Genomic DNA, 12,653 nt, shown 5'->3' on the forward strand with positions numbered 1-12,653 from the left:
GGATTTCTCAACGTTTCCCAATAACACGGGCACACGCAAAGCTCTCACCTCAACATTGGTTTTCCTCCCCATAACAAACATACAGTTTGAACTCAGTGCAAGCTACTGTGGTACTTACTGCAGCCTAATTCATCAAAGTGGTCCCCGCAATCGTCATAATTATCACATACGTAGTGTAGTGGGATGCAGTTTCCATTGCCACATTTGAATTCCTCAGTAGTGCAAGGCTTAGGAGTGGGTTCTCTGCCTGCATGAAGATAATGCACACACATACCTCCTCACACAAACATATAGCACATTTTATAGCATGCATATTGCAGACGTTGTTATACAAACTGTGTTAGGGCAACTTGGCCCAATCCCCTGTGGTGGGCTCCCCCACACATCTCAGCTTTTGTCTTTCCAATACCGTTAAAGCTACCTGTCCGGTCTTGAGAGACACTCACAGGGAAATTCCAGAGTTGGGCTTCATTTACTGTTAGGCTGAAGAGCATGCATGCTGCCAGAGCTCAGAGTGTGCTCAGGCTCTGGCTGCTAAAGCCCCACCCCACCCCCGATCCCTGGCTTACAAAGCCTTTGCTCATCCGGGAGGTATTTCTCTCATGGTTGTGCAAAGCACCTGTTAGCCTGAGAATCAGGCAATTCTTCCCCAGCTCAGATTTAATCTGAGCCACTAAAGAATCCAGGCGCTGTCAAAGCTTGTCTTTCGTTTCAGTTCCTCTCTCAGAGCTCAGCATACAGAACTTCAACAGCATCCCTGTAGCTTACTTATTCATATCACACACATCTAATGTCTGTATCTGAAATCACTGCCTTCCCATATTTTCCCCTCCTTTGATCCAGATTTTTTTTATCATATCAGGGATATTCAGAAAATGAGAGGTTATGAGAAAACCCACACTGAGGGAGTGGAAAGTATGAGGAAGTAGTGAACTAGAGGAGAATTTCATATAGACAACGGAGAATTCATGGAGGTACTATCCACATTGAATGACAGTATGGATGAGCCCATGTTTCATTCATGGCTATAAAGGTCTACAGTATATTCATACTACTGGTACTGAATACAGTGGTACCTTGGTTTACAAACTTTATTCGTTCCGGAAGTCCGTTCTTAAACCAAGGCGTGCTTTCCCATAGCAGCGGGGGACTCAATTTACACTCAACAGGAAGCGGAACATGTTCTGCTTCCAAGGCAAAGTTCACAAACCAAAACACCTACTTCACTGTTCTTAAACCAAGGTACCACTGTAATTGGGGAATGATGACATATTTCTTGAAAAATACAAGCCACTGCGTGTTCCTTTTTATCTAGCTAACATGTTTGTGAATTAAACATTAAAAACAGTAGGATCTAAGAGCAGCCTTAACCTAGAATTACTGTCAATCATCATTAGGCACATTCATCTCTTAATTCTTGAATGTTATGCGCGTTGATAGACCTACAGTGCTCTTCTTTCTCATCGCTTCCATCTCCACAGTCGTCCTTTTGGTTGCACAGCTCATGGCTATAGATGCAGCGGTTGTTCCCACAGCGAAAACGGAATGGTTGTTCACAGGCAATATCCACTGAAATAAAACAGGCCAGTGATTTCTAACTTGGTTTATAGGATACAAATATAAAAGCTTATTTTAAAAGGTGATCAAAATGCCAGGCAGCAATCCTAAACTGCAGTGATTTACTGTGATGTTTAAACCAATGCCAGTGTTGCACTGGCCTTCATCAGGGCAAAAGGACTGAAAGATCCTGCACTCTCCCAGAGTTCCTCCCATCTCTCTTTCGGTACCTTGGTTCTCTTGAGATCATCTGACTAATGTAAAATGATGTGTGTTAACACAAATACACGGGTCCAGAGCTCATTCCTGATCCCTGAATTCTAGCTAAAAGGCCAAATGTAATAATCATGTTCCTTTACACCCACATTGGCCCCACTGAACCAGTCACAAGATAGGCAAACTCTGTGAGGTTCTCCTGGCCCAGAAACATTTTGAGTTTCCAAAGGGGAAACAGACAAACCAGGAAGAGGCAACAAGAGTTTTCACGTGCAGGAAAAGCCTGCATTTCACTGGCTGTGTTAGGACTTTAGATATGCACTGAAGTTTCTGTAAGAAATGTACAGGCCAGAATCTAAAGGCTTGTGTTTCTCTTTGGGCAGCCCACCATGCCACATAACAAACTGCTTCTGAAAGCCAAGGGGAATTTCAAAAGGATCTTTTGACATCGCACAGCAATTGGGTACCAAGAGCCTCTGTTTCAAACGCATCCTGCTTGATATGCCCAGCCCTTTGGCATTCACTAAGAGAGTTGTAGGGGGCGGGGTTCAAGGTGGGGTCGATTCAGGCTCCCCCCCCCCCCAGCTTACAGCATAAGTTAAGTTCTTCGTCTGAGCCATCTCCGCAGTCGTCGTCACCGTCACACTTCCAGTATGGCTGAATACATACATGGTTTCTGCACTCAAACATTGTGCGTGGGCAGTACGAGCCGTTAGGATAGCGAGTGGCTGGAAAACAGAAACACCTTCTTTTAATATCAAAATCTACTTGTCCTCATAATACTATGCAGACCTGTACCCACTGCTTTGTGGGGCATCTTCGGGAGAAGAAAAGGATAAGGAGTAAATAAACCCTACACAAATCCAGAGTGAAATCCCTAAGATGATTGGATGGTGCCTGTTATGTCTCCTTCTGGCAACTTCTGCAGCCAAGCTGGTGCCAAGCGTATTGCTCTGCTTCCCTTTGGACCACATCAGTGGTGAGGCCAAGAGGTGAGTCCTGCCATCTGAATAGCCCATGATCTCCATACAAACTGCCCAGGCTTGCACCCCGGGGAGGTCACTTTGGTGCTGCTGACGCAGCAAAAACAGTTTAGGAGGCAGCAAGTTACAGGTTACCGGTCTCTGACCCATTTCAATTAATGGACTTAGGCATTCATGTTAATTTCAATGGGTCCAATCTGTATAAAGTGGTACCTCGGGTTACATACACTTCAGGTTACATACGCTTCAGGTTACAGACTCCGCTAACCCAGAAATATTACCTCGGGTTAAGAACTTTGCTTCAGGATGAGAACAGAAATTGTGCTCCAGCGGTGGCGCGGCAGCAGCAGGAGGCCCCATTAGCTAAAGTGGTGCTTCAGGTTAAGAACGGTTTCAGGTTAAGAACGGACCTCTGGAACGAATTAAGTCCGTAACCAGAGGTACCACTGTATAACTTAGTTGTGTACAACTCTGTATCATTATTTAAGCTCTGCTTGAGAGCATTCAGCGTTTCTTGGAATCTTTCTAACGGAAGAAGAAAAATACTAAGGTGTTTCATTTCTCCCGCCCCACAGAAAGGAGAGGTTCATAAGGCATTTCAGTAAGTTTCTGCCCCAGATCTAGGCACTCACGGCAAGTTGCTTCATCAGAGAAATCCAGACAATCGGCACTTCCATCACACCGGAAACGTTCTGCAATGCAATGCCCACTGTCGCACTGGAAATAACCTGGGTGGCAGGTCCTTAGTTCTACAAAGTAAAGTAGACTGGCATCAAAATGTCTCTTTTACAAAAAGTGCTTTTGTAATGTCATATTTGTCAGTTTGCATTTCTTAGTGCAGAAAGTATTGATCTGATGTGTAGAGATCTTTCCTATTCTAATGAATTCAAGAGGGTTCAGGAAGCTTCTCTGTGTGAAAGAAAGAAGCAGAAGGTTCATGATGTTTGGGTTATTCCTTCAGAGAAGAAGAAGAGTTTGGACTTGATATCCCGCGTTTCACTCCCTTTAAGGAGTCTCAAAGTGGCTAACAATCTCCTTTCCCTTCCTCCCCCACAACAGACACTCTGTGAGGTGAGTGAGGCTGAGAGACTTCAGAGAAGTGTGACTAGCTCAAGGTCACCCAGCACAGCGGCGTAGCGTGAGTTCTCAGCACCCGGGGCAACGCAAGTAATTTGCGCCCCCTAACCCGGGGCAAGGCAAGTAATTTGCGCCCCCCCTAACCCGCGAGTTGCCGCTTGCCCGGAGGAGGAGGGGGGCAGAGAGGCGAGGAAAATGCAACTGCCCAGCAGCTGCAGCAGCACCGGCGGAGGCGGGGCTGTGAAGAGGGGCTGCCTGGCGCGTCCTCCACGGCGAGCGCTGAGAGCCGCTGCCTGCCGGGCGCCTTCAGCCCGGACGCGCGCACAGCTCGGCGGTTCCGCGAGACATGCGGCTCCGCTACAGCCTGCGCCCGAGGCTCTTCGGCGACTCCGGAGGCAGCGAGCGCGCCCCCCCCCCAGATGTTGCGCCCGGTGCGGCCGGCACCCCTGGCACCCCCCACGCTACGCCACTGACCCAGCAGCTGCATGTAGAGGAGCGGGGAAGCGAACCCGGTTCACCAGATTACGAGTCCACTGCTCTTAACCACTACACCATGCTGGCTGAGTACAGCTGACTTAAACTGGTTATATTTTCTGTCAAGGTCATGTTGACTATAAAAGTAAGGCCAGAAGGAGCCTGAGTTTCACTTTCTCTTTCTATCTCTTTTCCTTCCGGTGTGGTGTTCTGTACATAGTATGCTTAGTGTTAAGGTTTAGTCTTATTATAAGTTATTGTAAGTTAAGTCTGTTGCAACTGGATTTCTTATGGACAGTGCCAATGCTGAATGTATTGGATTTGTGACCATTATGCTCTTTTGCCTTCAGTAGCAGTAAAGCTCTGCTGGATGAAATACAATTGCCTCTAGTCCATTTTTTGAGACTCCTGCTATGTACTTAAGTTTTTACTCTACATACATTGGAGTTCTACTCTGGATCAATATTGAGTAGAATTCCATGACAATATTTTCAATATGACATTAAATTTATTGCATAATCCTTTAGGACCACAGACAGGGCTTTATGGTGGTGACCCCAACATGTTTCAAATTCTATCCCCAGGGAAATACATACTGCCTGGTCATTACTGTTTTTTAAAAGAACTGTGGTATTTTCATGATTTATATGCCCATTTTTACGGAATTGTGTGTTTTGAAATTTTATTTGTAAAAGTGAGGGCAACATGCCTTGAAAGACAAGCTGGATTAAAACAAACAAACAAATAAATATGCTCAAATTGTACAACCCACCACAGTCCCGTTCATCTGAATTGTCCTCACAGTCGTTGTCGTGGTCGCATATCCACCGAGAAGGAATGCAGTGCAGGTTGTCACACCGATATTCACTTTCTGTGCACTCACGGGGACCTTGCAATAACGAGACGCAGCATACATGAAACGTGGGGTGTGTTTTTATGCTAAGATGTTTCACAAGCAACTCAGCCCTGCGCCCATTTACCCACTCCCAGCGGAGGTTAAGGGTTTGATTAAGCTATCCTTGCCGAATTCTAGTTAACAGAACTGGTATGTAAGAGTATAAAATAACAGTTTCAATGTTGGAAATGTCATCTCCTTGGCATTGCATCTCATTATCTTTAGTGTGTTGAGGACTGCCCGGTGAATTTATTATTTACTGCTTAGGTGGATTTTGTGAAATGGATTTTGCAAGGGGAATTACTTGTCACAGGGATGGCTATTTTTAGTGATATGCTGAAACAGTGTTTCCCAAATTTGGGTCTCCAGCTGTTGTCCCCCCCCCTACAATTCCCATCATCCTTGACCACTGGTCTTGCTAGCTAGGGATGATGGGAGTTGTAGTCCAAGAACAGATGGAGACACAAGTTTGGGGAACACTGGGCTGAAATAACCACTATATATCTATATCTACCCTAAGTTAGAGGAGCATTTGTTTTATTCCTGTAATGAGTGATTTTATATTATGGATTTAAAAAAACAACAACAACTGATAGGTAAGCAGTGAAACTTCACACACATGCACACCTAAAGGTATCCATTAAATGTTACGGGTGAATCCTAGATTCCCACAATGAAGCAATATCCAACAGTGATACTTAACTTCATACCTTAATCCTGAGAAAACTGTACAAGCATGAAGATTTTTAAATATAAAACATGCACCTCATGTCGACCTTAATGCAAAATGCACCATTCAAACAGGCAGCCTTTGGCTGCAAGGCTATCAATAGTCGGAAAGGAAGGAAATATCTTACTGCAGTTTTGTTCATCAGATTCATCTCCACAGTCATTATCTCCATCACACTTCCACCGCAGCGGGATACAGCGATGGTTATCACAGCGGAAATCTCCCAAAGGATTACAAGTAATCTCCTCTGCAACACACATACACAGTTTAAATTTGTCAATACACCAGCACAGACTAACATGCTATTCTCAAATATGAAAACAGGTACAGCAGACGTGGTACAATGAAATGTCAAGCAATTTAGGAAGGTTTTCAAAGCGGCTTCTTAACATATATACTTTGTGGAAGAGGAGAAAAAGCTTCCCAAAATCCAAGTATTCTCCCTGTGTCTAGCTTTTGCAAAAGGTAAACAGAGTGCTTTTCACTGCAATGTGTGATATAACTATCACAAAGTGGAATAATTTGACTTCCCAAAATTAGAAAATCATCCTCCAGGCTGAGTATACCTTCAGTATACTCAGCTGATCAAACCTCTCAATCACCACATCACCACAGGGAACCAGGCAGAGGGCCTTCTCGGTAGTGGCGCCCGCCCTGTGGAACGCCCTTCCAGCAGATGTCAAAGCGATAAACAACTACCTGACATTCAGAAGACATCTTAAGGGAAGTTTTTAACGTGTGATATTTTACTGTATTTTTGGTTTTTATGGAAGCCGCCCAGAGTGGCTGGGGAGGCCCAGCCAGATGGGCGGGGTATAGATTATTATTATTATTATTATTATTATTATTATTATTATTATTATTATCATCATCATCATCATCAATGATTTTTTTAAAAAATGCTGGAGAAGCTGTAAAGAGCACCACCTAGATTTTGGAAACAATTGCCAAGCACAACTCAGCTTTTGGTTGCATTTTCTTGTCACACTAAACCATGGTTTAGTAAAATGCACAAGAGGAGGAAGGTGCTGCCATGAGTTTCAGCCTCTGCCCCCCTGCCCCGGTGAAGCAAGAAGGCTTACTTTAGCAGCATTTATTTACTTTCAGTTTAAAAACAAGCCATCTTCAAACCTTGGATTATGAAGCTGGCTTAAACTGTTTAAACTGACCACAATTATAGACAAACCACTATCTCTGGACCACACAACAAACTGGGACTCAGGAACACGAAAAGTAAACACTGTCAGAATCCTCCTCCTAGCAGTGCAGGGAAAGGAGATAGGGAAAAGAAGCATATTAGTCTTGAGGCTTGTCCTTCCAGTTCTTGCATATCTCACCAAGCCATGTTTTAGTGTGACATGCAAATACAGCATTCGTTCACAAACACCACATTAAGGATTGCCAAAAGCAAAATATATACCACTGAAGGAGAAGAAATAATGATGGCAACAGCAAATCCAGGAGGCTCAAACTACAGGTGAAGGCAACAGCTAACAAGCATGGGGTGAGTGGGGAGCAAATTTGTCTCCTAGACAAAGCATTATGAACTGTTGCAAGCTGACCATGAAAACATATCTGAGCCTCGTCAGCTATGAAGCAGAATGTACACCTATTTAACAGGGAAGGCTTTGCCACATTGTTATGATTACGGTTTTTCCTTCTTCTGATGCCTTTGAAGCATCCAAAACGGATGCAACGAGAGGTGGCATAATGGTTTGATTTAACTAAAAGGAATCTTTATTTAGTTTAAATCTAACCATCCTTTCACCTCTAGGTGCAGCCATCATGGATGCTTCAAATGAAGTTCAAGGAAAAGACAGCAATGGTAATAATGCAGAAAACACTTCCCATTCACAAGTACAGATAACACTAATTGCCTGCACAGTGTGACCCAGTGACCCAAAAACTGCTTCAGATAACTCAAGACATTCACATCAGGTATAGCCAAAACTGTAATTATAGTAAGTGACCTCCAAGGTTACATCAAATGACAAGCATCAATTAGAGTGACATGCTGCTAACAGGGTTTTCATTGCACCTTCATTTGCAGCCTAATTTGTGAAGCAGGTATAAATGAAAGTGCATGGAATTTTGGCCAAGGTCATTGCTTCACAACTTGAACAGCACCTGAAGTACACAATGATTTTACAGGTACATTTTGCAGGCCAAAAACGTACCGCAGCCTTGTTCATCGCTGTTGTCTCTGCAGTCATTATGACCATTGCATACAGCCCAGAACGGGATGCAACGGTAATTTGTTCTACAGCTGAATTCTGTGTGGTTATCACAACGATAGGCAGGGCCCACTGAAATAAAAGGAAGAGTCAACATTTGAATACTTTGCCTTTTTACCACAGCTGCTGCACACCGCTGCCAAATACATTTCAGAGAATGTGTTACATGGGATAGACAATGTACAGACACCATGGCCTGCCCCAGATTTATTCATATTTAAATGTACAAAAGGGCTTTTATACTTAAAATGAAAATGATAACATTGCAAACTTGTTTTGGTGCCTGAGGCAGAAAATATAAAGGGTAGCCATGGTCATTGGTATGTGGAACCCCCTCCCATCAGATGACAAGGAGATAAATGACTATACAGTGGAACCTCGGTTCCCGAATGCCTCCATTGTTGTACGTTTCGGTTCTCGAACATTGAAAACCCAGAAGTAAATGCTTTTGTTTTCGAATGTTTTTCAGAACTCGAACATGTGACGTGGCTTCCGCTGAGTGCAAGAAGCTCTTGCAACCAATGGGAAGCCACACCTTGGTTTTGGAATGTTTTGGAAGCCGAACGGGCTTCTGGAACGGATTTTGTTCGAGAACTGAGGTGCCACTGTGCAAGTTTTAGAAGACAACTGAAGGCAGCCCTGTATAGGGAATTTTTTTTATGTTTGAGGTTTGATTATGCTTTTATATTTGTTGGAAGCCACCCAGAGTGGCTGGGACAACCCAGTCAGATGGACAGGGAACAAATAATAAACTTCTTCTTCCTCTTCCTTCTCATTATTATTATTATTAGGAAAACAACTGACCAATTTGCCATTTGTCTTCTTGTTAGCTACTCTGGTTTCCATTAAGGAGGAAGGATGAGCTATACGAGCAATCCATCAGCCAATCAACACAAGCTGTGCTCTACTTACTGCATTCATGAATCGGCTCATCTGAGTTATCCCCACAGTCATTGTCCACGTCGCATTTCCAGGATTGGGGGATGCAACGGCCATTGTCACATTTGAATTGGCCTGGAGGGCAGGTCCTGCTGGCACAATGAGAAGCATCTTCATCCGAGTTATCTCCACAGTCATCCTCTCGGTCGCACTGCCAGGCTTCTGGGATGCATCGCTTGTTGGCGCATTGCCACTGATGAGACTCACACTGGTGATTGGCTAGAAGGCAAACGTAATTGTGGTATTAGAAGATTTCTTTAAAATGAAATAAAATGAAATTGCAGTATGCTCTCACTTATCCAAACTGCTACAGGGATAAAAACAAACAAATCCTATTTTGAGCAATGCTGCTGTTTAGCTAAATAGGAGTGCTAAACAGTGGTACCTTGGGTTACAGACGCTTCAGGTTACAGATGCTTCAGGTTACAGACTCTGCTAACCCAGAAATAGTACCTCGGGTTAAGAACTTTGCTTCAGGATAAGAACAGAAATCGTGCTCCAGCGGCGCAGCAGCAGCAGGAGGCCCCATTAGCTAAAGTGGTGCTTCAGATTAAGAACAGTTTCAGGTTAAGAATGGACCACCGGAACAAATTAAGTTCTTAACCCGAGGTACCACTGTATAAACAGAGAAAAGACTGACATGGAGATAATATATGTTGGGTAAACTACTAAGACTGGGTGATATCTGGTTTTCAACATCGTGATATATCACCAGCTAAACATCACAATATACATACAATATATGTCATGATATCGGAAATAAAGATGGAGCTATGTAGAGGTATTGGCTGGCTTAATGGTTTTTCACACGTCATGATTCGCTGCTCCCTGAAGGAGGCAGGGGAGAGTTGAGCTGACAGAGTTAACAGGGGCTGCAGGAATCGAGAGCAGTGGCTGGCTTCACAGTTTTCCCCACATTGTGATTTTTGCATAACCCTAACATACCTCATCAATCACAACTCTGTATATGAAATAAGAGTATACTGTATGCTAAATATCTCAATGCAACACGTACTATAACTCAAAATAATGTGAGCTTAAAGAATACAAATACAATCTCAATGTCACCGGGTTCAAGAGTTCAACTGTAATGTACTGATGCTGTGTGTTAATTGGACTGATTGCAATTTCGCATATTCTACTGATCAAATTAGCCCTAACATACACCATGATTCACAATATATTGCAAGATCAAAAATTATGAAACTGATATCACGATATGGACTTCAAACCATTTTTGGACAATATGTCAAGATATCGCCTAGCCCTATAAACTACATGTCAAGACAACAAAATCTTTGTTAGCGGGAGTGCCTTGTTAACAGGTTATTTAACCATACTAGTTTCCTCTTCATGGAACAAGTAATTTCTAGACCCGTTATTGCCTGTACCGAGTAACAGGTTAATTTAGAGCATAGGGTAGGCAAACTAAGGCCTGGGGGCCGGATCCAGCCCAATCACCTTCTAAATCTGGCCCATGGACAATCCGGGAAGCAGCATGTTTTTTACATGAGTAGAATGTGCCCTTTTATTTAAAATGCATCTCTGGGTTATTTGTGGGGCACAGGAATTTGTTCTTTTTATTTTTTTCCAAAATATGGTCCGGCCCCCCACAAGGTCTGAGGGACAGTGGACCGGCCCCCTGCTGAAAAAGTTTGCTGACCCCCGATTTAGAGACTTAGCACTTGCAACATACCACAAAGCACACGATCTTCATCTGATCCATCAGGGCAGTCTGCCAGGGCGTTGCACAAGTAATGGGAACTCGTACAGTTGCCATCATTGCACTGGAACTGCCCAACTTGGCAGTACCTGTGAGGGCATGTGGGCGGTTCATCGGAGCCATCCCGGCAATCTCTCTGACCATCACATTTCCACCATATGGGAATACACCTACAAAACAGAGAGAGACGCCATAATGTTTATTTCAAAGAGGCAATGCCTTTGACATATTCTATAGTCATGTTTATTTGGAAGCAAGTCAATGGGACTCACTTCCTGGCAAGAACACTTAGGATTGTAAACACAAGAGCCTTTGGGATGATTCCCATCATGAAGAATTAATGTGTTTTCTTGACCCAAGGCTTTGTGCATGCATTTAGTAGGCCCTTCCACATAACTGAGTTTGTCCTAGAAAATACTGCATTTGAGCCAATCAGCAAGTATGGGCATGTATATTTATAGACTACAGGTGATTTCAGAGATTTTAATTTATCAGTGTCATGTATCCTTCTTCCAGGTACTTTTCTCCTAAGTACTGCTAAGGCTGCAATGCTCAGTGAATAGGGCCACCCTTCAAAGAGCTACACAGTCTTCTGATCAGGAATGTGATGCCCGGGGATGGAGGGTTTGGGGGCACCTTTAATGATTAAGTAATTGGACTACTCAGCTGCTTATACAGTGGTACCTTGGTTCCCAAATGGCTTAGTTGCTGAACAAATAGGCTCCCATATGCCACAAACCTGGAAGTGTTCCGGTTTGCAAATGTTTTTCAGAACCCAAACATCCTGTGCGGCTTCCGCTTGAGTGCAAGAAGCTCCTGCAGCCAATGAGAAGCCACACCCTGGTTTTCAAACGGTTTCTGGAGTCGGACAGACTCCCAGAATGGATTAAGTTTGAGCACCAAGGTAGTACTGTATAGTGCCCTCAAAGCAAGTGCAGAAGCACAACACGCAACTGTGCCATTCCACCATCATTTTTCTCTCTCCAGCCACAGCCACGACTACAAGAGATAGAGGGAGACTGTCAGAAGCATGGCAGGCTGTAAGCTGAATTATTTATTTATTTATTTATTTATACATACATACATACATACATACCCCGCCCATCTGGCTGGGTTTCCCCAGCCACTCTGGGAGGCTCCCAACAGAATATTAAAAACACGATAAAACATCAAACATTAAAAACCTCCCTAAACATGGCAGTGCCATGGTGTGACAAAGGAGCGGCAACAGGAAGGAAGTACAGTCATACCTCATGTTATAGACACTTCAGGTTACATCTTTTCAGGTTGCGTCCCGCGGCGACCCAGAAGTACTGAAAAGGGTTACTTTCAGGTTTCACCACTTGCACATGTGCAGAAACGCCAAATCGCACCGCGCACCTGCGACACTTCAGGTTGCGCTCTTTTCAGGTTGTGAACAGGCCTCCGGAATGGATCCCGTTCACAACCAGAGGTACCACTGTACAGTGGTACCTCGGGTTACATACACTTCAGGTTACATACGCTTCGGGTTACAGACTCCGCTAACACAGAAATAGTACCTCGGGTTAAGAACTTTGCTTCAGGATGAGAACAGAAATCGTGCTCCAGTGGCACGGCGGCAGCAGGAGGCCCCATTAGCTAAAGTGGTGCTTCAGGTTAAGAACAGTTTCAGGTTAAGAACAGACCTCCGGAACGAATTAAGTACTTAACCCGAGGTACCACTGTACTAAGGCAAAGTGCAGCAACAGGGCATAAACCTGGAGAAGTAGAAGTGTTGTATTATTGTCTGTTACCTCTGTTCACCAATTCTATGCTTCCAAGTGCCACCAAGACTTGGGAGAGC

General features: G+C 44.0%; 1 protein-coding gene across 1 annotated transcript in view; it reads right to left on the reverse strand.

Moving 5' to 3' along the window:
- LRP2 (LDL receptor related protein 2) overlaps positions 1–12,653 on the reverse strand; it is a 140,686-nt gene that overhangs the window by 19,728 nt on the left and 108,305 nt on the right. Inside the window, exons 55-63 of the mRNA XM_083495707.1 lie at positions 10,802–10,998; positions 9,079–9,324; positions 8,110–8,238; positions 6,060–6,179; positions 5,080–5,196; positions 3,389–3,505; positions 2,364–2,501; positions 1,447–1,569; positions 119–247 (exon numbers count right to left, since the gene is read on the reverse strand). Coding sequence (XP_083351833.1) covers positions 119–247; positions 1,447–1,569; positions 2,364–2,501; positions 3,389–3,505; positions 5,080–5,196; positions 6,060–6,179; positions 8,110–8,238; positions 9,079–9,324; positions 10,802–10,998 — 1,316 coding nt within the window. The remainder of the gene's footprint in view (positions 1–118; positions 248–1,446; positions 1,570–2,363; positions 2,502–3,388; positions 3,506–5,079; positions 5,197–6,059; positions 6,180–8,109; positions 8,239–9,078; positions 9,325–10,801; positions 10,999–12,653) is intronic.

This window comes from Podarcis liolepis, assembly GCF_965112155.1.
Source record: "Podarcis liolepis genome assembly, chromosome: 1".
Lineage (NCBI taxonomy): Eukaryota > Metazoa > Chordata > Lepidosauria > Squamata > Lacertidae > Podarcis > Podarcis liolepis.